The sequence below is a fragment of the Lytechinus pictus genome, chromosome 16 (genome assembly GCF_037042905.1).
Source record: "Lytechinus pictus isolate F3 Inbred chromosome 16, Lp3.0, whole genome shotgun sequence".
Classification (NCBI taxonomy): domain Eukaryota; kingdom Metazoa; phylum Echinodermata; class Echinoidea; order Temnopleuroida; family Toxopneustidae; genus Lytechinus; species Lytechinus pictus.
The window spans coordinates 3,033,538-3,060,000 of NC_087260.1; the positions used below are offsets into that span (position 1 = coordinate 3,033,538).

Consider the following 26,463-nt stretch of genomic DNA (forward strand, 5'->3'; position numbering starts at 1 on the left):
ATTTTAAGTACTTCAGATGTTTCCAATCTAAAGTGTAATCAAGGTATAGCCAAAAATGAAAAAAAAATGGTAACTTACCAACAGATAACAGTATTAAGTCTGAAATGAACGATAGAATTATAAGGATGTTTCAAAATCTTCAAGAACAAATAACTCAGCCTTTTTTTTTCAGTAAACTGCTATATTATCTCAATATATTCATCATGATTTTTTACCAAAATAAATCACAAATTCTTAACAAATGCAAACACAAGGAGTCATACATGTATGACTCATTTCATTAATTTTTTTTCACAATAAAGCCTGCTTTATAGATTCCCAGTTACTTTCGAACAATAAAAAAAACATAGAGCACAATTTGTCAGGTTTTTTCAGAAAGAGAATCAAATACGACATCAAGCACTTTAAAACGGAAAATGACACTTCTTAGCTCGTCATAAAATATAAAGAAGATCTACTTCCAGTTTCTACATCTGTATATACATTTCATTAGGAACATGATCGGATGGTCAAACACTGAGACAAGAAATATATTACAAGGAAAACTTTAAAAATACAAGTCGTACTTCTCGTCATTTCTGTCTTGCAAATGTAGGTGCATGAGTGGGGGAGGAGTAAGAATGACATGATAAATTATTTGCCATACATTAACTTAATGTGTAAGACAATGATTTTTAGGAAAAAATAAGGAATGATGTTTATTTGGCAGTCATTAAGGGATATTGAATTTGCCTTCAAATTAAAACTCTGTTTGCCATAGATGTAGACCATTCATGGACATTTGTAGATTTTTTTTCTAAAGTGGGGTAAAATACATAAAAGATTTTGAAGAAACTCCGATGCAAGGCAAGCGAGCTTATCATTGGAGTGCCTTTGCATTTTTAGAGTGAAATTGAGGGACTATTTATGATCACACTTTTTGGTGAAATTTGTGAATAATTTTCAGTAAAAAAATGCAAGTTTTCAAAATTCCGGGGGGGGGGGGGGGGGGGGGGGAACTGCCCGGTCCCAAGCTGCAAACGGCCATGAGATCATGTGTACCTGAAAAGGGATTCGGTAGACGTGATTTTAACCTGTAGGAGTTGAGTTGTGAAGACGTTTGGACCATTTCCCTGACTCCTAGATTTTTTTTCGGCAATCCGTTTTCTATGTTGCTCCATATTACATTTTCTGATGCAATATGCCATTCTGTGAAATGTTTAACTTGATGCATTAAAATCACTGCCTTTGAATTGTTTCTATGGAATACTTCTAGGGGTTATCGTGGGGGGGGGGGGGAAGTGGAGAAAATAAACTAAAAATTATTTTTATACACCACTCCCATTCACATTTCCTTTGCCATGATATACCAATGTATTCCTTAATCAAGTTTGGCCTAAATTAAAAAAAATAAACACCGAGCCCTCCCTGACATAGCATATATTCCTTTGCTTCAATCAAAGGATGAGGTGATTAAACATCACCTAAAAAAAACTTTCATTTTGTATCTAAAATAGTTAAAAGCATAACAAAGCATAACTTCGACAATTTCAATAAATACAATATATCAAACATGAACATTTTTATCGTTTTTTTTTGCAAATACGATGCATGTGCGTAGGTAAAGGTATTTGCCAAGGATGGAATTCTTGTATCACGATGATTAGTAGAAGCAAATCAGGTGCTTACTGCAGCAGGGCAACCAGAAGATTTGCAATCAACTGGTGATGATTTGCAATTGATTGATGATGATTTGCAATCGATTGGTGAAGATTTGCAATCAATTGATGATTTGCAATCGATTGATGATGATTTGCAATCGATTGATGATGATTTGCAATCGATTAATGAAAATTTGCAATCGATTGATGATTTGCAATCGATTGATGATGATTTGCAATCGATTGATGATAATTTGCAATCAATTGGTGATGATTTGCAATCGATTGGTAATGATTTGCAATCGATTGGTGATTATTTGCAATCGACTGATGGATGATAGGCAATAGACTGCAATTGATTGCTGATAACTTGCAATCAATTTGGTGATGATTTGCAATTGATTGATGATGATTTGCAATCGATTGATGATAATTTGCAATCGACTGGTTATGATTTGCAATCGATTGGTGATAATTTGCAATGGATTGATGATGATTTGCAATCGATTGGTGATAATTTGCAAACCATTGATGATGATAGGCAATCGCCTGCAATTGATTGCTGAGAGTTTGCAATCGATTCTGTGATGATTTGCAATCGATCAGTGAAGATCACCTTCTGGGCCCATATTCAGAAAACACTTCGACAAAAGCCAGTTGCCAACAAGCTTTAACAGGCTATAGTACATACTTATTTGACGACGGGATTACGAGCTGAGGGGGTGTTTCACAAATTGTGAAGATTGACTTGGTATGAACTATGGCAACCCATCCAATATTCCAATTTCTTCACCATTTATTTGTATGAATAAGAGGGGTCACTGTCCAGCCCATGGATAGTAGCGCGCCTTCCACGATTCAAATCAAATCACACAGAGTATAAAATATGAGTGGTTACAAAATACATTTCACGACTGAAGTGGCCATATTCATTTACTCCACAGTTTAACTCATTCTTGAGTTACAGGAATGACCAGATTCCCTGATAGCAATATTTAAGTCCAGCTTTATCTAGCTTTTTTTAGGAAACAAGTCCAACTTAAGGTAATCTTAATCTCATTATAAGCAATGGGTCAAGTCTGACTTAAGTCAATTTTGACATAATGGATGACCGTATTCCTATAGGCAATGGATTAAATCCAACTTAAGACATTACAGACAATAGGTAAAGTCTGTTAAGTAAATATTCACCTTACAGATGACCACATTTGTATATATATATATTTTGTTTGTTTGTTATTTTCACGGCTTTTCAGTCAAATTTGACAATTTAAGCCGCGAAGGTAAAGGTAACTTAAATTCAATTTAAGTGAATCTTATTTCATTACAGATATTTGATATGTCTAACGTAGGTAAATTTTAACCTTATGCATGACCAGATTCATGTAGGCAATGGATCCAATCCAAAAAGAAGTCAAATGTCAACTTAAGGTCAACTTGAAGTCGACTTAAGATAAAATCAACTGAAATTCAACTTAAGTCAATCTCAATTTTTTGTGAAACACCCCCGTGGTTTTGATGCAATTGTGATGCTGGGATGGAGGTCCAAGACTCCCTCCCCCCTCAGGCCTCTGTTCCTTCACCCTCTGTGCCCTTCAGTCGCAGTCTGGCAAAATCCTCAAAGATCAGATCATCATCCTCATCCTCCAGCTTCTGCTGCACGTCAGTACCACTGTGAAAGGACAAAGGTCAAGATGGATTAAAAAAGTAATAATGAGAATCTTGCTGATGCATTCCACATTTTACATGTAGATATTCTCCTGTGCTTTGTTACATTAAGTGTTACATAACCATATAAACAAACTTAGTCTATGGGTGTTACAGGACAATATTTGCAAGCAATTTCAAATGTCTATCACATTTTAAAGTTGAAAGATCCATTTCAGCTGTACATATATAGCAAGTCGGTTTACACTCCTTGCAAGAAACAGATCTGCAAATCAAGAGAAAATTTGAGATTAATTGCAAGACTTATGATTGATTGTAAGTTTCTTGCTACACCTCATTGGCATCTCATAACCATACAATAACAAAACAAGCATTAGCTGCTTTTGGCGGGAATCCTGCTCAGCAATCTTATCCATTCCGATCCTCCAATTTCTGAATCGGAAAAAAAAACCTTGCTCGGATCAGCAGGTACATTTTGAAATCCAACTTACTTTGCAGCCATGACCATGGCGTGTCAAATTTTGTCTGTCAAATTTTCTTTTCGATGTGAAAAAAATTGACTGATTTGAATTGAATGACTGATAAGGCATTTAACAATTAATTTTATATCTATCAATGGTGGTAGCCATAGTAAAATACAATCAATGGCTAATTAATATCAATATTTACATGAATTTAGGAATGACTGCAAATATAATTTATGTAGTAATCAACAAAGATGGCGCTTCATAAAGGCACTGTCACATTGTTCCGTGCAAGCTTTGCCTGTGACTATATTTGGTATCTCGCACGTAGTTGCCCACAGAAGCGCACGCAAATCTGATTTGCATGCAGAAAAGTTTTGTACATGCTCAAAACATTGTTGCGGATGAGTTGCGGGTTATCACTGACAGCTCATCTACATGGCTTCCACAGAACAATGTGACAGATCCTTAATGTTCTTTGTAAGTTACTCATGCCTTTACAGATAAATGACTAGTGGCCCTCTCATGCAAAAACGAGAGATAAAGTATCACACATTTTCCATTCTAACAAAATGTGAATGAATCTCCTACATCAAGTTTTGTAAAAACACTTTCCTGTATTCTGAAGTCGGGTTTAACTTAAACTATGGTCTACAGACGTAAGTATGGAAAGCCAATAGTGGCATAAATCTCTAACAGTAGAGTTTCAGTGTATCAACTCATTTTCTCTCAAATCATTCCACTTAACTGTTTGTGAGGGATAAATCAGTTGTTTTCACCATCAAAGACTTAGGAAACCTACACATGAAACCATCAATTAACACCAAAGTGCACTCAAATAAATGATGGGTCTTAAAATAGCAAAATTAAAACAAAAGAAATTACAGATATGAACTTGAACAATTGTAGTATTATACAGGAACTCCATGAGAAAAATAAAGGTAACATGTATACATCAAACAGATGACATTTAATGTAGAAATACGAGTATGTGAGATTATTAAATGAATGAAATGAATGATATATATTACAACAGACCCAAACAAATGACATTGTGTGTCTGCGAGCAGATGGTGGGGACATGTGCAATCCCCTTGCAACGTTTTGCAATAGATATATTTGGAATCAGTGTTTGAAGGAAATTTCCAGAATTAAGGGAAATCTGGATCAGTTTAAGATAATTTTCTGAAAATGAAAAAAATCCAGGAAATTCTGGGAAATCAGAAAAATTAAAATGAAACAAAGCAACTTTCAATATTCATGTTACATTTTAAAAATTGTTTGCCTCATAGGTAGCTCAAAACGTTCTGCTTGCGCTCGCATTTTGTTGCTATTTTTAAAAGTGCATTCAACAAAAAAGAATAAATTCCTTGATTTTGGTTACTTGGACCAAGTTTAGGCTCGCTCCGTTACTGTCCGATTTACGATAAAAAAATACAATTTGAAAATTCTAGGAAATGTCTATCAATTTAAGGAAATTTGAGATTCAGTTTTGGGAAATTTGTTTTGGATCTGTGGAAACACTGTTTGGAATGTTAAAGCCTATGTTATGAACTCTGACCCAACTTGAATTATGGTCTAAATCTATTGCGCAAACTATGGGTATCCAAATGGGACACAAATCTGTTTTTACTGCGGCTAACCAGATGGAACACAAATCCCTGGCAGAAGAAAATGAATTTATCAGCCCAGTTTGCTTTCAAGAGCACTGTTAAACATTGATTTTAGATATTAGGTACCATCCATCTTCAAACCCAGAAAAAAAAGAAAAATATTATTAAAGTGGCCAGAAATAACATCCAAATTTTATTCCATATATAGGCCTACTTTGTGTTACATTTAGACTCCCAAAGAGATAAACTAATTTATGTAGTATGTGATAAATTGGTACAAACATATAACTTTGTGAAAACATTAACTGCTCACTGCAATCGCTCTTATAGTGGCTATGAAGAAACCAGAAACTGAGAAATCAAGACATTGTGTTATTTGAAGCAAAATCGACTCTTTGTGCCAAAAATGTATTTATTACAGATATTGCTAACCTAGACTTTCAAAATGTCATTTCATTTCCCTGACAGAGTTATATATTTCCTAAGGGATTCTGTTTTACCTGAAGCACATAGAGCCGAGGGGAAAAATACCCTCACGTAGGGATAAGAGAGCTTTTTTTTGTGGGGGGGGGGTTGAAATGTTTTAACAGATAGACCAGGCAATATCTATTTGTAGTATGTAGATTCGCCATCAAAGTCTGTATTGACAATGCTTGCTGCAGCTCTGATTAGTGCATAAATAAGTGCATGCTTCGTTCAATAAAGAGATAAACACAAACACAAACATCAAGCTAATCGTCACAGCTTAAGATATGCATACACATGTTAGCTCTATCAAAATAGACTCATTCTATTATTATCATTAATCAGATGCTTAAAGCATTTCAGAACAAATAAATAACAGGAAATAGAAACAGGAACCAAACCTAAACAATGAATAAATTAAAGGATAAATGAATTAATATAGAACTCAAATAGAATCTAAAAAGGAAATAGCCTTTTCATCTATTGCTTCACGCATCTGGAACTACCTCCCTCCTTCGCTCGGTGAAATTGACAGCACTGAACTCTTCAAATCGTCTCTAAAAACTCACTTATTTCAACAGATGTGTAGTAATTGGATGAACCTGCGCCTATGAATGTTTCTAACAGAAATATGGCGCAATATAAATGCAGTGGATATAGGTGGGATATGAGATAAGGACATGCTTCATGAGATCTTTGAAGGAAGAAAGCGGCATAACAGAATGAAACAAACAAATTCAGGGCACTGTTACATAAAGTCTAATGTAATGGTAACTTTGCCATTATAATTGCCAAGGAATCCTGGGCAGTATTCTGACCATTGTCTTTTCTCCATACTTTGTCTTTTCTCCGAGATATGACAAAATTGGTATTCTGGTGGATGTCATAACTTTTGTCAAAAATTTTGTCTCTTCTCTTAAGCACGCACCAAAAATATGCGGCTTGTAAATGCACATAATCCCAAAATACAAGCAAAAGATATGACAAATTTATGACAGGGTCTAGCAGTAAAAAATTTTGTCATATCTTTTAGTACCCTACCGAATAAGTCAAGCAAACAATGACATTATTCAGATCAGATTGTGGTATTAGTTTCACTCATCATTCATGACTATTTTCAAAAATATTTTTTCATTCCACAATTAGTTAGGCCCAACATATTAATTCCTCTTTTTTTTCCATCCTCCCTTTTTTCTATCTCTCTTCTTAAAATCCTTCACAGCTCCCTGTCCCGCATCAATATATTACGCGCAGTTGCACAATGCCAGCTACTGTATTGAGGATATGCCATTGGGCCTTCCTATTGGTTAAAAGGGCTCCCACTGGCAACTAACAAGGATTTTGAATGGCTGGCCTCTGAAAAGATGGGCGGGAACTGAGAGAGATATGACAAGGAAAAGACAATGTTCAGAATACCGATTTGTGACAATCATAGCGGTGTTACATCTCAGAGAGAAAGAACAAAATTTATGACAAAAGTTATGACAGTAATCCAGAATACCATCCCCGGATTCTGGCTGCAGAACCTAATACAATGACAGTTTATACCAACTTGTGATATTTTATGGAACGGGAGGTCCCCAGTAGTGCATCATTCATGAAAAATTAATGCGAAACCATGCAACTAAAATGGAATGAATGTTGTGTGCTTGATTCATGCAAAAAACATGTTCCAGAACTATAGAGGGCGATATGTACCTGCCCTCACTCGAAGCACTAAGGCAAAGCGTCCTGCCAACGCAGTATTTGTCAGACCGTCCATTTGGATCGCTATTCCTTCAAGCATGGCACAAGGTGAGTAGGAGTTTGGCGATTGGCATGGGGTATGGGGGGGGGGTAAAGAAGCAGTTGGGAGAAGGGTAAGAGACAGAAGAGAGGGGCACAGTGACATGATGAGAGACGGGAAATACATATGAGAGGCACAGTTACATGTTTAGAGAGGGGGACAATTGCGAGAGAGGGGCATAATTACATAATGAGGGGCACAATTACATGATTAGAGAGGGGACAATTACAAGAGAGGAACACAATTACATGAGGGGCACAATTACATGATTAGAGAGGGGGACAATTACGAGAAAGGGGCACAATTACATGATAGAGAGGCACATTTATATGAGAGAGGGGCACAATAATATTATGAGAGAGGGGCACATTTATATGATGGCGGAGGGGTAGAGAGGGGGCAATAGTTTGGGGTAAGGGTTAAGGTAGCAAAAGAAATTAAGAAGCATTTTGGGTTAAAATGACAGCCAATGTCTAATGATTAAAATATGACAAAGCAGGTTTATGGTATGTGCAGAATTTGGTGTGATGAGATGCGACGCTGCTACAAAAATTTTCTTCACCACATGGTATCATGGTATATTGTCAATGAAATTTCCATGTCACCTTATTTCAAAATTAATTGTATGCTCAGTACATATAAAAGCAAGGCTTACAAGATACATTTTACATGGGATTAAATCTAAAGATATTAATGGGTGACAAAAAGACAAAGGGACGAAGAATGGAGAGACATATGACCTTATAACATAACCATCAACGATTATTTGTATGATCGACCTTGACAATTGCACATAATGGCTACTACAATCAATCACAAAAAGCAGCCCTTTAAAAATACAATGCAAAGTTTTGTATTACAAAGTATGGGTAAATGTGACACAAAAACTATCAATAAAATCAATTGTAAAAACCAGGTAAAGATCATACTTTTGGACATGAATTAAAATAGAAAATAATTTAAAATTTCTATGCATTATATGATGATATATGTTGGCAATTTATGGAAATTTTTTGCTTTGCAATGAGCCTCTTAATAGCAGAAAAAATATAAAACTTGGTAGAATACATTATTCTAATTATATCTCTGCAACACATGTTACGAATCCATCCTCTCTTGTATTATACTTTCACTATCTTTGGCATAAATAAAAGGAATGCGAGAGACATAAAAAAATATTGCAAGAACAATTCACATCTATGGTAATGATGGCTCTTTCAGTGACATGAAAACATCACAGAATCATTCAAAATGAAATGTGATTATAGAAGAAACATTATTTGCTCTGAAAATATACATGTATCAAGTGCATATAAAGTAATATGTATGTAATTTATTGAGAGGGAAAACGATAACAACATAAATACTTACTTTGCATCAAAATTGATAAGATTTGTGTCAACTGGAACCTCATTAGCTGTATAGAAAAGACATAACAAGAATGAAAAAGTGCTTTATTAGTAAGTTTTCATAAGGTTTATACTTGGAAGAGTAACATTTTTAAATGGCAATACATAGTTGCCAACCTTAATTGTGACAATATCCTATTCTTTATTTCTTTTTATCCTAGTTTCTTTAAAATTTTGAAAAACATACCAAAAACTCATCATTCCTAAAAGTTTCAAAAAAAAACTTTCCTTGGGAAATCCTATCATTGTCACTTTCCCCTTAAAATCCAACTAAAAAGGACAAAATCCTACTAACTGGAAGCTCTGGCAATATACATTAAAAAATATATAGAAGAATGTTTCAGGTTTGCTTTATCAAAAATTCGAATTTTCTTCTTATTATTGCCTGTAAATAAAGCAAAATATGGCTAGATTCAACAGAATAGAAAATAATACAATGCACATACATTTCAAGGAGTGTATACCTTTTTGCTAAGATATAAATCGATATCAAACTTTTCAAGCTGAACATGAACGAGGAAACATAACATTGAATATTATACAATTTGACCCCCCCCCCCATTTCAATTAGATATACATTGTATGTATCTATAAAGCACTTACAGATTAATTATACCCTGGTCATCAGATTCAACCTATCATTCCCACACACAATGTATGCACATCCTCCACTCCCTGGGGAGTATTCCAGCCAGTTGCCACTTGGGTGCACACAGTACTGTATTAGCTACAATGACTTTGCAATCCTTATGGGTACCCATTTAGCACCTGGGTCAAGAGTGGCAGAGTGTGGATTATTGCTTTGCAACAGGATTCTATACCGGGTTGGGATTCGAACATACGACTCACTGATTACAAGGCCAGAGTCAGAACCACTTTCATACTCACTCTCTTTGTTTGTTTGTTGGCTAGGTGCGGGAGCCGGTGCTGGTTCCGGATCAACCGGTTTGGGATGAGACAGTGTGAACGGTAGCTCCACCGATAAGTCCCTGAAAATAAAAATCATAAAACATATTTTCAAATTAAAGTAGCTTTCAAACGTCAGAATCGCACAGTGATGGCTGCTATGATAACCTGTTCAGTAACTTTGAAGTTATCAATGAAAATCACTATTTGGAAATTAACGCTGTTCACGTTTTTTTGAGAAAATTGGACCTTCTTTGGATAGAGCAATTAAGAAAAACTATAGATGTTTTTTAAAGGCATGAGCCGATATTAGGTGAATTCTGTTAAAATTACGTGCAAAATATGACACACGTTATGCAAGCATACAATTAATGAATCTATGGCTCAGACTTTAGTTCAGTATGATATCTTTTTTTTTCTTTTCTTTTGCTCTTGTAGCACATAATTGCAAACTAATGTAAGGTTTTGAAAAAGAGATCTATTGTTGAATACTATCAATTCCTTGTAATAATTAATATAAACTCTTCCCTTTTGTTTCTTTGGCTCTTAAAGCACTTAAAAGTATACTAATGTAATGCTTTTAATGTACTATTTATAACATCAATTGAATACTCATTCTTGCAAATCCAAACACAGATCTATAAACCTGTATACACAATCTATTTTCTACCAAGGTCCACATGTATGGAACTGTCTCCCTTAAATAGGAAATTCTGAATCATTTAATCTTTTCAAAAGAAGGAATTATAAATTTATGTTGGACATAAAGAAGATGTGCCAGTCTAATTTCTACTACTTACCCTGCGAAGTTAGATAATACTAGCTTGACTTTGACTTTGTACTTAACAAGTATTCCTAAGCTCTCTCTTTCTTTTTGCTTGTCATCTGTGTTTGGATTTAACCTGCAAAAAAAAAGTTTGAAAGTGGGGATTTTTTTTACCTGATTGCTAAGAAAGCATGAATGCTTGTAAGCAAGCAACCAGAGGACTGACGGCTTAATGTCCTCTCCGAAGGACCTGGTAATGAGGATTAATGCCTTACCACAGCGCACTAGCGCCTCAAGTGGGAATCGAACCCGGATCACCGGAATACGAATCCCACGCTCTACCGACTGAGCTATCGCGCCTCCCTGTCTCCCTTAAAAAGATTTCACAATAATAGTACGAATCAACATATATACAATAATAATAATAATAATAGTGATATATTTACCAAGGGTAGCCACTTCAGTTCAGAAAACTGTTCTCCCAGCGGGCCCTGCTATTATTATTACCCGGCTAAGCTAGGCTACCTATTCAGGTGCACACAGCTATTTTAGGAATTACTTCCTGCCGGTACCCATTTACCTCACATGGGTCGAGTGCAGCACATTGTGGATGAATTATGTCACTTACGAGGAAACATAAACTTCACACATGAGGAATGAGGGATTTTTTTCTCTCATCAATTTTAGTTAAAAACTACAACTCCTGCAAGAAACATGCAATTAAATGAAAATCTATTCATGTGTGGTCATTGCGGTCCAGAGGATCAGTCTCCCGACTTTGAAACAGAGAGTCGTGGGTTCAAATCCCAGCCATAGCGTAATTTCCTTCAGCAAGAAACTCGTCTAACTGTGCTGCACTCAACCCAGGTGAAGTAAATGGGTACCTGTCAGTCATTTATTCCTTGAAAAACTTGAGAATGCTATCAGGCTATCACCAGGGAGTCCTGTTTCAATGGGCTCAGGTTAAAATTCTATTTGCTGCAGTGTATTTGATTTTCTCACAGTCTTTTTCCACGTACTAACTTTTTGTCACAATATAAATATAAACAAAAGCAGAAACCTCTATAGCTAACATAATTAAAGATGTTCATCTAATTGGTGTGATGATATGACAAAACATTTTCTTTTTCTCAAAATCACAAAATTGTACCTGCTAATAATATCAATAATCATAACATCATATTTAACTCATTCCCTGCTTTGTTCGACTAGAGTCACGTACTGCAGACTGCCAAGTTCGACTCGAGTCATATTTATTTCACAATACACACAGAGTGCATTAAGTCTACTGTTCATACACACATACACAATAGTGATGTGTGCATCGCATTGAACTGTGTACACAAAAAGTGTTTTTTTTACAATAAACCAATCAAAAGCTATTGTGAGCTGAATTATCATAGTCCATGCAAAACCCATCTTAAGGATGCACCTTGAAATTAATGTGGATCAGGAGTGATTCTGTCCGTGGCGGGCAAAGACTTACATCACTAAAGTTCAAAACCCTGCTCTCCGCGAGGGCACTTCATGATAATATCATAAATACCCCGGCTTTAGATGGGCTGCCTTGGCGCTCAAGCAGTCAAGGAATTTCTTACTACTGGGTACCCACTAACTACCCCTGGGTGAAGGTTAGCAATCTTTGGGTATTTTTCACCTGCAACGATGAAAACTTCAGCAGACTTCCATCGTACATTTGGATGACGTAGTTGTTGATGCAGCACCTACAAGGCCTTAGAATGTAATCGTAACCAAAACGGCTACAATTTTGAGATTGTGAAAAAAAAAATTCTAAGGAAAATATAGCTTACAGTGTTGATGAAGCAAGATTTGTGTCCTCGTGTTTCAGCTTGCCGTCTAACGCCAGCCCTCGCTTGTCTTTATTGTCATCAAGTAACGGTTTGACACAGAATACCTTCGTTAGTTTCTGGCTAGGTTTGAGTGGCAGACCATATTCTGAAGTTCTGTGGAAAAGAATAATAAATATGACAGGGGTTACATCAAAGATTATATAAGGGACTACAAGGATTACACATCAATTCCAGCTTTGGTATTTAACAGCAATCGCAAAATGAGTTCAAATGACTGATTTTGATAGGGACTTACTCCGCTTCTATGCAACCTATTTTGCATTTGACAGACTGACTTTCATTGTGACTTGTAACTCCACTTCTACGCACAGTACTGGTCATTTGACGGACCGACTTTAACTTGTCCTTAGCCCATGGGGAATTTTATGTGTACCAAATTTCAACATAAACTGAGAGGGTGGGGTGTAACCACTGGGTGAATCCAGATGGAATGACCCTTACTCCGCTTCTACGCAAACTACAGGGCATTTGACAGACCAACTTTCATTGACCTACTCCATGCCTATGCACACTACAGGGCATTTGACAGACCAACTTTCATTGACCTACTCCATTTCTATGCAAACTACAGGAAATTTTTCAAACTGACTTTCATAGAACTTACACCTCTTCTATGCAGGCTACATGGTGTTTTACAGATTGACTTTCATTGTGACTTACTCCGCTTCTATGGAAAGCACAGGGCATTTGACAGACCAGAATTCATTGTGACCTACTCAGCTTCTACACAAGCTACTTAGCATTTGACATTGTGACTTACTCTGCTTCTACGCAAGCTACTGGGCATTTGTACTGTGCTGTTGAAAAGAGGCAGATGTCTGCATACTGCCGGACTGACACCCTGATTTTCTTCACCGTTCTGTTTGAATTGTTGGCCACGGTGACGTTAACCTCGATGCTCTCTCCATGATAGTACATCTGGAAAAAAAGAAAATGTGGAAGGTATTTGAATAATAATAATAATAATGGAACAGTTCTTTTACAGAACATATCACATTATGATTATCTATGCGCTTCCAAACGACTTGGATATTATTACCCCGGCTTTAGCTTGGCAGCTTTAATTATTTACAGCACACACGCATTTCAAAGAATAAATTCCTGCCAGGAACCCATTTACCACACCTGGGTTGAGTGCAGCACAATGTGGATCAATTTCTTTCTGAAGGACACTACACCATGGCTGGGATTTGAACCCACAACCCTCTGTTTCAGTCTCTGGAGACTAATCCACTGGGCCACAACGTTCCACATATGAATGAAAATCAGAGCCACCATTCCTTGCAATGTCAAACAGGAATCCAATCATCAGTTTATTTGGCCTTTGAATCTTCCAGTTTTTCTTTACATTAAATGCTCTCGAACCGATTAAAATAATGGTTCATACTATTTATTCTCTGAATGGGTAATATTTCTGATCTACTGTACCCTAATAGAAAAAAAGTTAAGTGTGACTTTATAGAGTCATACTTAAATGCTGACATGTACATGGTATGTTAACATGCAATTATATTAATATGCAGTAGCGTGCGTCCTCTGATAATTTGACTAATGAGGTGATCAAGCGTATTATATTGCACACAACTAGGAACTTATATCCTTTTCTTTCAAATTCAGTCTGATGAAACAGATTCTAAGCTTCAAAATGATTACACAACTATTGGCAAACTTGACTGAATTTAAAACATATAACCCCCCCCTTTGATTTTTTTTTCACATTTAGTCTGATAAAACAGATTCTAAGCTTCATATGATTATACAACCTGCCAACCTTGATTAAATAAAACATCTACAGAGCTTCCCTCCCCTTTGATATTTATGAGAGATTTAAAAACACAAAACAGAATTTGAAGACTATGGTCTGGATGATCATACATATGTTTCAGTCACAACAACAAAACCAAACCCAAACCAGGGGTGGATCTTGCTTTTTATCATGGAGGGGTTTGACTGAGAAATTTGACAACCAAAAAAAAAAAAAAAAAAAAAAAAAAAATAAGGTCATTTTGGCACCAAAGAAATTTTTTGACAAGCAAAAAAAAAAGTTTTCACTTTAAAATGGCCATTTCGGTCTGGAGTACATTGAAAAGCACAAAATATTGGTAATTGCGAGAGGGTTTAATCCCTTTACCACCCTCCCTGTAGATCCACCACTGCAACCAACGGATGCTATGTCATTAAAAAAAATTTAATAGATTTGGTCGGTCTGGTGCCGGTTTCGCCAGTGTGACCGAGACTTCATGCTTGTGAACATTCCACACCTCTTTATCAAGCGTTGCCTCAAGGTGGAGTGCTCCTGGACTGACAACGAACTCTTTCTGTGCTTCAGCCGTGGGTTGTGGGCCGGGTACGTCCGGGGCGTAGGTAACCTTCCTGATGGCAAGCCGTACTGAATTCCTCTTGTGTGGTTTCTCGTCCATCGTTTCTACATAATAATAATAATAATAATAACGATAATAATAATAATAATGATAATAATAATAATAACAATGATAATAATAATAATAATATTTACATTTATAGAACGCTTCATACTCTGTATTTTTGAGCGCTTTACATTGTAATTCATTGTAATCCATCACTGTTCCACAAATAAGGAGCACCATCTCCACTCCCTGGGGAGTATCCTGGCGAAGGCAACCGTTAATTTATCGGTGCACACATGCTAATCTAATCACTTTGACGTCCACATCCTACCTAGTTTTCATTGGTATGGATATAGGCTCCAAACAAAGGAACACCAGTACTTTGTAAAGTCAACCAAAAATTAGCAACAGCTTTATGAAACACCCACCAGATCTAATTCATGAATAAAAGCAAAGTTTCATGATGATGTGATGTTTATGTTTATCATTACCTGCAACATATGTTTTGAGTTCGTAGTCCACACCGCATGGCTTGCCTGTGTCGCCCTGTGCGGGCTGAAGTGTGACCGATGATGGGGAATTGACCGGCAGCTGACAATGACAAGCAAAATGATTTGATTTGAATATTTCAAAAAAAATGAAATATCAACTCAATACAAGACAATACATTTGATTATAATTCAGAATAAAACATGGGAAAGTATTTAGTATAGCAATTAGCATAGAAAGACAGTAGATTATAACAATGACAATACATGTGTAAATATGAAGCAACCTGCATAAAAAGGAGAGCTTGTAAAGTCTGAAATTTCCTTCAAAATATTATAAATCAGAAATTAAAGAGATGGGACACACAAAAATCAGACATTTAAAAAGCTAAAGATAAGTAAAATTTGAAATATTAAGCAAAAACAAATGCAGGGAATGCAATTTACAAATTCAGCTTTTTAGCTTTCTCATCCATTTTCAATGATCAGTTTATGAAAATGAAAATCCATATTTTATTGTTCGAAATAGAAATCTGAGAACAGAAATATTCAGAATTTTTTTTTTACACAATTGATCATGGGCCCGGCAGACATTGTGCAGCCCCAGGTCGACGAGGTTCTATCCCTTAAATGTTGAACACCAAACAGGGTAGCAGCAACTCCTATCTTTTAACGTCTTTTGGTCTGATGCAACCAGGGTTTGACCTTCCGACCTCCCTGTTGTGAGGCGGACGCTCTACCAACTGAGCCAACACTTATGTACTTATGCAGGTTTTTTTTTCATATATTGCATGTCCTGCATTTTGCTGGTCTTGGTCTAAGTTCGAGCCATGTGGACATAGACTGTTGGAGATATTCTGATCTTCCAAACATGAAACTCAAATATGCCACTCTCAGCTCCCTAATTATAGCATTTCACATTTGTGTCCTTATTATGATGTCACTCATTCATGTTATTCCTGCAAGATTGGTCAATATAAGTGCAACCTGCATTAGCTGCCATATATCTCTCATATTCTATTAACTGATTACGAACCATTAAACAGGGACAACTCCACCTTGACGTTATCACTATGGAAATCCAATCTGGGCAATAATCATCTGTGAACAGGCAAATAAGTTCCAGGCGTTATACATTTTGTCTTATCAGCCATTTGTCTATCATGGCTTGCCATAGAGAAGACATCTTGCTTCAGTTTTCTCTAATTCTTTTTTTTTTTATCGGCCTTGCACGACAATGTACAGAGGTGTCCAATGTATTGTGAATTGCTCAGAATGGCAAGAACTTACTTCGAAGTAGAACGGATATGCATTGGACCCTAGTTTCTTGATAAGCCTCTCTTGGAGTCTAGTAAGCGGTCTCTCCTCCTCTGTGGGCTTGGGGTAGACCTGGACCGAAGCTAAGTACAGATCCTTCCTGAAGGTAAGCCCAAGGACATCCAGATCCTCCCGGCCATAGCGGAATGCTGCTAGCACATGGGCAAAGACTTTCCTCTCCTTTAAGTAGTCTAGGTCTACTAATACCACACCATCTATGGGGGAAAGGTGAGATTGAAGAGTAAATAAATATTCAGTTACTGTAAAGGACATCACATACCATTTTGTTTACAAATGGATCTTGGATATTACATGATATTCCGTTTTCTGAAATTGAGCTAAACTTTAAATGTCATGACTTCATTTTTCATCTAATTTTTATGAAATTTCCAGGATTATATGCTAGTTTAATTTTTCTCTGTTTATTTTAATCAATTATTTGTAAGGGCAGACTTGACATTAAAGGAGAATGAAACCCTTGAAACCAGCTGAATCCATATCAAAGAGAAAAATCAAAGAAACATATTGTTGAAAGTTTGAGGAAGATTGAATGAATAATAAGAAAATTATGAGCATTTGAATATTGAGATCACTAATGCCATGTAGATCCTCCCATTGGCAATGCGACCAAGATCTGTGATGTCACACACGTACAACTCCCTCATTACTTTAGTACTTATTTCACTTATATTCTCATTTTTATAGAGTCTATCACAATGTGAGGTGTTCTCTTTATGAGAGGACAAGTACAGAGGTTTCACAACATTATATCATTGATGAAATCGTTTGTCATTATGATTAGAATGAGCAAAAAGAGATGTTTTGGGGTATATTTTCAGTGTCCAAAAGGGGAGAGTTGTTCATCTGTGACATCATAGATTTTGGTCGCATTGCCAATGTGAGGATCTCCATAGCATTAGTGATCTAGAAATTCAAATGCTCATAACTCTTCTATTGCTAGTCCTATTTTACTCAAACTTTTGTTGATCTTATTCTTTGATTTTTCTGCTTTCACAAAAGCTCACTTGCTCCAAGAGTTTCATTCTCCTTTAAGAGTTGAGATAACATTATGTATATTTTTGAGAAGGGCATTGGGTGATTTCAAGTTCAGAGTTGGTTCTGTTGGAGGCTGTAATAGTGTTGGGTGTTGGAAATGCAATTCATAGTTGGTTCTGGAGTTGGGTGTACTTTTGGGTGTTGGATGTGCAATTCAGAGTTAGTTCTGGTGTTGGCCGAGTTGGTTCTGGTGTTGGGTGTTAGTGTTGGCTGTGTTGATTGTGGTGTATAATGTTAGTGTTGGCTGAGTTGGTTCTGGTGTAGGGTGTTAGTGTTGGCAGAGTTGGTTCTGGTGTAGGGTGTTTGTGTTAGCTGAGTTGGTTCTGGTGTTGGGTGTTAGTGTTGGCCGAGTTGGTTCTGGTGTAGGGTGTTAGTGTTGGGTGAGTAGGTTCTGGTGGAGGGTGTTAGTGTTGGGTGTTGGTTTGGACACACAGTTCAGATTGCCTTCCATAGCACCAACACCCATTTTGAGTTTACAAAAAACAAGTGGAACGCCTCTGGCAGTCTTGCCTGCATTACGCAATCGATATAGCAGCAGTGCTGCCTTTGAAAACAGCTACCGGTAATGAATAATTATTCACAAAAAAAAAACACTAATATGATAATAAAATATGTCCACTGAGTCACTGACCCAAAATGACCTTTGACCATGTGACCTAAGACATGCGCAAAACAATCATTCATACTTGATTAACCTTATGTCGATGTTTCATGAGCTAGATCCATAAACTTTCTAAGTTATGATGCCAATTCAAAACATACTCCCAACACGGCCAGAGTTCATTGACATTTAAATGACCTTTTTGGCCATGTTCCTGAAGCATGCACAGGGTATTCAGGGATACCCGATGCTCTTATGTCCAAGTTTCATGAACTAGATCTATAAAATTTAAAAGTTAAGATGACAATTCCTTAAATACCCCCAACATGGCCAAAGTTTGTTGACCCTAAGTGACCTTTGCCCTTGGTCATGTGATCTGAAACTCGCACATGATATTCAGAGATTCATGGTTGCTCTTATGTCCAAGTTTCATGAACTAGATCCATAAAATTTAAAAGTTATGACAATTCCTAAAATAACCCCAACATGGCCAAAGTTCGTTGACCCTAAGTGACCTTTGACCTTCATCATGTGACCAGAAACTCAGGCAGGATCTTAAGTGATACACTATTACCCTAATGTCTAAGTTTTATGAACTAGGTCCATATAATTTCGAAGTTATGACAACATTTCAAAAACTTAACCTTGCTTAAGATTTTGATATTGATTCCCCCAACATGGTCTAAGTTCATTGACCCTAAATGACCTTTGACCTTGGTCATGTGACCTGAAACTCAGGCAGGATGTTCAGTAATACTTGAATACCCTTATGTCCAAGTTTCATGAACTAGGGCCATATACTAGTTATGATGACATTTCAAAAACTTAACCTTGGTTAAGATTTCAATGTTGACGACGACGCCGCTGCCGCCGTCGGAAAAGCGGCGCCTATAGTCTCGCTCTGCTATGCAGGCGAGACAAAAATGATCAAATCACATTATAAAACATCTTGTGAGATTCATCTCACAAGGTGATGAATGACATGAAATTATACTTACCAATTGGATCGATGTGTGTTTGATGGTCGACAAAATCTCTTTTGCCGAGATATGTCGTGATCTGAAAAATAAAAAAAGAAAAGGACAAAATGTAGAGGAGGTATTGTAGCGCCCGATGATTATTGCCGTAGAGGGCGCACAAAATAAGAGAAGAGCAGGGAAAAAACATAAGTTTAAATACAGAGAAGATCGGAATCAATTGTCAGAAATCCAGATTAATCAGTATTGATACTTGTCCGTAATTGTTCTTATTCACCATCTGTAGGCATGATATCTATTGAATAAAATGTGTTAACTTTGAACTTGAAACCAACTGAGAAGGGTTGTTATTTAGCGTGAATTAATTGTGAATGCATGTAGCGTGTGAGCACACGGCGAGGTTTGGCGTGTACAAGATTGAGCACAGTTTGAGATTTGGCATGTACATGTACGAGATTGGAAAAAGTGGGCGCAATATCAAATAAAATTGCATACATGTACTGTATATTTTCCACAGTCCTACGAAAAAAATAATTTGAATTATTACCTAAACAATGCAGTTTACCAGATACCGGTAAATAAATGTCATATTTCGCTTGCTAATTTCAATCTGAGACGACCAGGGTAAAAATTTGCCATGTTGCCCTCCCTGGGCTTTGCCAATAGGATTACTATACAAAAACACTGACCATATTTCTGCTAGTGCAGTTTTAATAAATACGCAGTAGGGGCCGAGTTTGATCGATAATTTCAGTATTTGCAAAGTCTGGTTGGAACCAGTTTGCGAACCATATGACAGTATCATTTTCCAGGTATCGCATCGCAATTTGCTCCACATATTGTTATGACTGCTGCACAAAGTCCTTAACCATAAATACTAATAATACACATTTGAGAAGTAAAATTATTCTCTGTATAATAAGGCAGATTTGAATGTATATTATTAATAATTGTTAGCATGGCTACAATTAGGTGGATTTAAAATACGGTGAGCCATCTATCGGTTGGCAACGGACAGGCCAATTTCTAACTTTTTGGGTCGACATCACGCGCAGGCGAGGCACAGCCAACGCATAGTGCTGGTGCGAAGATGCTTCAAAAATAAAAACCATATGATAAATGGAGGAAGAATTCACTGAAAACGGTCTAAATTTCCAAAGAAATCTGTAGTAAATTTCTCTCCCACCTCCTAGACCCTGGTAAACAGCATAATTTTGTGCAAACTGGCCGAGCCACGTTGGTCATACATGTACGCCATGATGCACTAGTGTGCTCAGCAGATGTTGACTTTTTCCCATGAGGCATTGCGAAATTCGGCCTGTCCGCTGTGACCGATAGGTCAGGTGGCGCACCGTAATGTGAATCGACCAAATTACAGGCAGAGCCGCAACTCTAGCATGAAAGTCTACATCATGTCTACTTCCCTTTTGTTAATTTGTTAATTACTGCAATCTGCAGTAATTGACTTCAACTGACTTCAACTGAACCAGCACAAAGGAAAATGAACTTCAAGGACATACATGTACATGTAGAGAACCAATTTCCTTAATTTCATAGGCAATTTGTCAAGTGCCACATTAATTTTTCTATTAATATATTTCTAAAGACTTATAATCTAAATATATAGATTTTTTTAATATCTAATTCTCTGCCTACTTCTGAAGAGTCATAGTCGATTAATGAAAGGTTCTCCTAAAACGGGCTGGCAGTTTACAATAGAGTTATCCATCCCATTTTCCATCCCCGGAGAAAGAAATAAAACTGCTCTAATTAACGTTAACTTCAAATATAAAATTTGGTAAATAAATAGGTCATAAAGACTGAGATCACAAACAGGAGGAGGAGGAAGATGAAGAAGAAGAAGCAGAAGAAGGAGGAGAAGCTGAAGAAGAAGGAGAAGAAGAAGAAGCAGAAGAAGAAGAAGAAGCAGAAGAAGAAGAAGAAGAAGAAGAAGAAGAAGAAGCAGAAGAAGAAGAAGAAGAAGAAGAAGAAGAAGAAGAAGAAGAAGAAGAAGAAGAAGAAGAAGAAGAAGAAGAAGAAGAAGAAGAAGAAGAAGAAGAAGAAGCAGAAGAAGAAGAAGAAGCAGAAGAAGAAGAAGAAGTAGAAGAAGGAGGAGAAGCTGAAGAAGAAGGAGAAGAAGAAGAAGCAGAAGAAGAAGAAGAAGCAGAAGAAGAAGAAGAAGAAGAAGAAGAAGAAGAAGCAGAAGAAGAAGAAGAAGAAGAAGAAGAAGAAGAAGAAGAAGAAGAAGAAGAAGAAGAAGAAGAAGAAGAAGAAGAAGAAGAAGAAGAAGAAGAAGAAGAAGAAGAAGAAGAAGAAGAAGAAGAAGGAGAAGAAGAAGAAGAAGCAGAAGAAGAAGAAGAAGAAGAAGAAGAAGAAGAAGAAGAAGAAGAAGAAGACTTTTTTTCGACTTTTCAAAATGAAACTTTATTTACAATCAAACTATAACATATATACAAATAAAATATGAGAATAATATACTTTATAAGTACAAATAAGGACTCATATAAACAAACCAAGAAAAAAAACATTAAACAACCAGTAAAGTAAAGGTAGGCTTACATTCCTATATTCAAAAAGACCAAACTAATTCAAAAGAGGTGCCGACAGAACAAAGAGCATTGTTCACACACCATCGCTTTGAGAAGGCATTGACGTTATTTTGTAACTTATGAAACTCATAATCTAGAAGAATCCTGCTTTTCACTTTGGATTTCCAAACCAATAGGGGAACTGAAAAATTCAAAGAACGATACAGCCAATAAATGGTACTTTTGAAACTAATAAACAAAAAATTACATAAACGCACGGCTTCCCTGCAACGGCCCGAAGCATGCGGAACCAGCGCCCAGTATAATTCAAAGTCGATAATAATGTTCGGAATGAGACGCTTAATTAGATGATGTAGAACGATGAGTGATGGTTGGATGGCCGGACATTGTATTAAGAGATGGAAGATGGTTCCCGTCTCACCACACCATCCACACTGAATTGGAATGTCTTTGTTGAAATGATGAAGTACTGGTAGAGATGGTAGGACATTGTGGAGAAGCTTGTACTGTATGTCCCCGTCTTTTTTAATTGTAGGTGGGGCATATATTTGTGTCCAGTTAATTTTCGTGTTACTTGAGAGAGTTCCATTTTCATGCCAGTGTGAAGGAAGTGATGAATCATAACTGTTTACTCGGCGTTTCAATGCACGATAAATATATTTTGTAGATAGTTCAGCTGTAGCTGTCCCTCTCACCAGTTTAATCACTAAAGGGGTGGGTGAGCTGCAAAGTGGACGAAGAGGGGCTTTGAGTCCAGCTAAAGTAAAAATAGTAGGGAAGATGGCAGATAGGCGATATTTCAGGATGGAAAGTTCTTGTCCAATCAAACGTCGAGAGAGGCGTTGACGACTTGCATCGTAGGCTGGATGGAGTTGAAGGCTGTCAACTGTGCGCCACTTGCCGTTGAAGGGGTCAATGATGTGCTTAATGAGCGTGATTCGACACACGAAGAGCCGTGCAGGGAAGACCGTGCTGCCTTCTAGCGATGGGGGAATTAAATGAAAATAATTGAGCGGCATGTTTAAGACATGATTAACTGAGAGGGAAGTAATGTCAATGTGAGCTCCTGAGGCCCTCCAAGCAACTAATAATTCTGAGTAAAAACATTGTAGATTGGTGAGAAATTTGGGGTCTAAATCAATAAAACACAATTGGGAATCATAGTTTAGACCCCTGTATTTTTTAAGATTGAGAGAGCAGAGTAGGTAAGCAGGGTGAGAGCAAAAATTAAGAAAGCGTTGAAAAAAACAGAAACGGAAAGTGTGGACTCGTGCTTGGAGAGAAGCTAAACCAAGTCCACCATTGTTGGGTTCACAAGACAATATTTGTTTCTTAATGAGATGACGTTTATTAGACCAAACAAAATTGACCAACATGTCCTGGAGTTCATTGAGTGTGTGATTGGGGACCGATAGTGTAGCCAGAAAATGAAACACTTTTGTGGCAGCTAGTTGGTTAGCTACGAGAATCTTGCCTTTAAATGATAAATAATTAGAAAGAGGGGTCCACCGAGAAAGTGTTTTATTTAGTCTATCCTTACAAATCACCCAGTTTTGTTGATAATAAGTATTGGTGTTACCTAATTGAACTCCAAGAAAAGTTAATCCTTCGTTACTCCATTGACAAACAAGTGGTTTATCATTTCGTCGACACCACGATCCAGCCCAAAGGCCCTTTGACTTATTGTAATTTAAACAAGCATTAGAAGACTTACTGTACGTATTATAAACATTCTGAATAATATCAAAACCATTTTCAGAAGATAAAAATATTGTAACATCATCAGCGTAGGCCGATACAGATAAATTCAAATTAATATCGGGTATTTTAAAATTACACTGGGCCAGATTTTGTCTAAGTAAGTTGAGAAAGGGTTCAATTGCTATTGAGTATAGCATGCCCGAAAGAGGGCATCCTTGCCGAATCCCTTTTTGGAAATGGAAGGGTGCGGTTAATGAACCACATACTTTAACAAAGCTTTCTGCATGACAATACAACAACTTAACACTCGAGATAAACGAGTATCCGAATCCCATTGCCTTCATTGTATCAAAAAGATATTTATGAGATATATTATCAAACGCTTTCTTTTGATCAAGATTCACCAAGGCAAGAGGGATATCGGCAGAATTTGCATAATGAATAATGTCCCTTATTAAAATGATGTTATCATAAATGGTACGACCTGGGACACAATAAGTTTGATCCTCATGAATAATGCTCCCAATACAGAGTTTCAATCTACTGGCAAGGGTTTTTGCAAATATTTTATAGTCCACGTTAAGAAGTGAGACAGGACGCCAGTTGGTAATCTCAGCAAGATCTCCCTTTTTGGGGATCAAGCTAATGATTGCCCTACGAAAAGAACGTGGTAAACTGCCATTTGAAATAGAAAATTGTAAGACTTCAAAGAAATCATTCTTAAACGTGGGCCAAAAAGTTTGATAAAACTCCGTAGTGAGGCCATCCATACCCGGTGTTTTATCTTTTCCTAATTGTTTGACAGTTTGTGTTAATTCTTCTACTGAAAAGGGCGAATCGAGATTTTTCTGTTCATCCTTATCCAAGCGTTTAATGTTGGAAAAAAGTTCAGCAGAAATACCATCAATGGGAGAAAAACTATAAAGGTCCTTGTAAAAAGAGTACACATGGTTCTTAATTTCATTTTCATTTACTGTGGTGCGTCTTGAGGGGAGGCGGATCTGAGAAATTCTTTTCCGTGAAGAGTTCGACTTCTCTAAGTTATAAAAGAAGGACGAGCTCGTATCAACCTCTTGGACTAGTTTAAAGCGTGACCTAATCAAAGCACCCTTGGCATCATATTTTAACAAATTATTAAGTTCCTTTCTGTTTCTGATTATCTCTTGTTCTGTATTACTTGACAAACTAAAATTGGATTGGAGCTGCTCAATAGTGTTATTAATTTTCACAAAGGCAGCCCGTTTTTCATCAGCTATCTTTTTTCCATACATTTGAGTAATTCTTTTAATATGGGATTTGCCAGCATCCCACCACATCAAAATGTTCACAAATTCATTTTTGTGAAGCCTCCAATCGGTCCAAAAATGTACAATAATATTTTTGAAATTCTCGTCATCAAGTAAAGAGTTGTTGAAATGCCAGTATGCACTTCCCCTATGTTTGTGTTTGGGAGGTTTTAATTCTAAATAACCCGCATCGTGGTCAGAGAGAGAGCATGGTAAAATGCCGCATTTGTGAATAGAAGGGGTGAGACCAACAGGCAGATAAAAGCGATCTAGTCTTGCACGCGAGACGCCATGAATGCTTCGTGGGTTTCGCCTATGCCAGGTAAAAGCTTTTTGAGAAGGATTGAGTCTGCGCCATGCATCACAAAGGGTGAAAAAATCAATCGTTTTCCCAAGTTGTGTAGAGATTTTATGTCTATGTTCTTTTGGCATGCTCAGGCGATCAAGAGCGGGGTTAAGGGTACAATTAAAATCTCCCCCTAACATAATAACGCCATTATTTATCGTGCACAAGTGATCATGAAGTGATTTAATGGCTTTTAAAGCAAAATTATCATCTTGTGGTATCAAAATATTATACAAGTGATAAAATGTATCATCAATGCAAATTTTCGAATATAGTATATGACTGTCAACTATAGCTAAGCTATCAAACGAGCCAACAAGATTCTTCTTTACAATGGTGGTTATGCCGGAACCTCGAGAGATACCGGAAGAACAATTTATCAAATATGATTTCCATAAATTCCAACAAGAAGAACGTGGCGTTAAATCATAAGTTTCTTGCAGAAAAATAACATCAGGACTAATTGCAATATTTTCAATGTAAGAATGAATAGAGGCAGTTTTCACTGAACCAGAACATCCTCCAGTGTTCAGCGTGAGGAATGACAAGGTCATTGCAAGGTGGAGAGCATACAGGGTCTTACCAAGCATGTAAAAAAAGAACTAAGCACAGTCTTCTAACTTTCTGATTAATTTTTGTACCCGCTGCTGGGTACTTTTCTTGAAGGCTGAACTATTCCGTAAAGGAATCAATTGCCTAACAAGGCCGGGTACATTCGAGGTGAATTTCCGGGCAATTTCAATTGGTTTTTTTCTTGCTTTGACTGTCTTTAGAAACTTCAACAAATCTTTGTCAGACAATGGGCCCTGACTTGACGGAAAAGATGACGCCCAATCGACCGAATCGTCGTCAGACAGGGTGTCATCCCACAACGAAGAAGGGGTGGAAGGGTTTGGGGAGGAAGGAGCTGAAGAGAACTGGATAACGGGGGAGGGAGTGACTGAAGAGGGCTGAAAGGCGGGGAAGGGTGGAACTGAAGAGGATTGGATGCCGGGTGGGGGCGGAGCTGAAGAGGACCAGGTGTTAGGTGACGATGGGGCAGGAGAGGACAGGAGGACAGGTGAAGGAGGGGGGCCTGTTGAAATAGGTGTAGAGGGGGGTGATTTCCTCATTTTCCTTGGTGGAGTTTTCGAAGTGAGGGGAGTAAGAATCGGGGTGTCAGGAGAAGATTTTGAAGGAGTTCTTTTC

The 26,463-nt window shown here is 37.1% G+C and overlaps 2 protein-coding genes across 3 annotated transcripts in view; both read right to left on the reverse strand.

Moving 5' to 3' along the window:
- Positions 1-292: 292 nt before the first annotated feature.
- LOC129278997 (beta-arrestin-2-like) overlaps positions 293-26,463 on the reverse strand; it is a 28,533-nt gene continuing 2,362 nt past the window's right edge. The window contains exons 2-12 of one of the 2 annotated variants that reach the window (XM_064111089.1): positions 19,415-19,475; positions 16,733-16,974; positions 15,446-15,545; positions 14,850-15,013; positions 13,349-13,506; positions 12,529-12,681; positions 10,752-10,853; positions 9,934-10,034; positions 9,008-9,053; positions 7,549-7,626; positions 797-3,312 (exon numbers count right to left, since the gene is read on the reverse strand). In XM_064111089.1, the coding sequence (XP_063967159.1) occupies positions 3,204-3,312; positions 7,549-7,626; positions 9,008-9,053; positions 9,934-10,034; positions 10,752-10,853; positions 12,529-12,681; positions 13,349-13,506; positions 14,850-15,008 (906 nt within the window). In that variant the 5' untranslated portion in view covers positions 15,009-15,013; positions 15,446-15,545; positions 16,733-16,974; positions 19,415-19,475 and the 3' untranslated portion in view covers positions 797-3,203. Of the gene's footprint in view, positions 3,313-7,548; positions 7,627-9,007; positions 9,054-9,933; positions 10,035-10,751; positions 10,854-12,528; positions 12,682-13,348; positions 13,507-14,849; positions 15,014-15,445; positions 15,546-16,732; positions 16,975-19,414; positions 19,476-26,463 lie in introns of both variants that reach the window. The other variant, XM_064111090.1, reaches the window with a different exon arrangement.
- Positions 15,154-26,463, reverse strand: part of LOC135153084 (uncharacterized) — a 12,233-nt gene continuing 923 nt past the window's right edge. The window contains exons 2-9 of the mRNA XM_064111571.1: positions 26,087-26,463; positions 22,772-22,921; positions 21,228-21,800; positions 20,425-20,486; positions 19,415-19,475; positions 16,733-16,974; positions 15,446-15,545; positions 15,154-15,215 (exon numbers count right to left, since the gene is read on the reverse strand). The exon at positions 26,087-26,463 is cut by the window's right edge and continues 449 nt beyond it. Coding sequence (XP_063967641.1) covers positions 15,154-15,215; positions 15,446-15,545; positions 16,733-16,974; positions 19,415-19,475; positions 20,425-20,486; positions 21,228-21,800; positions 22,772-22,921; positions 26,087-26,463 — 1,627 coding nt within the window. The remainder of the gene's footprint in view (positions 15,216-15,445; positions 15,546-16,732; positions 16,975-19,414; positions 19,476-20,424; positions 20,487-21,227; positions 21,801-22,771; positions 22,922-26,086) is intronic.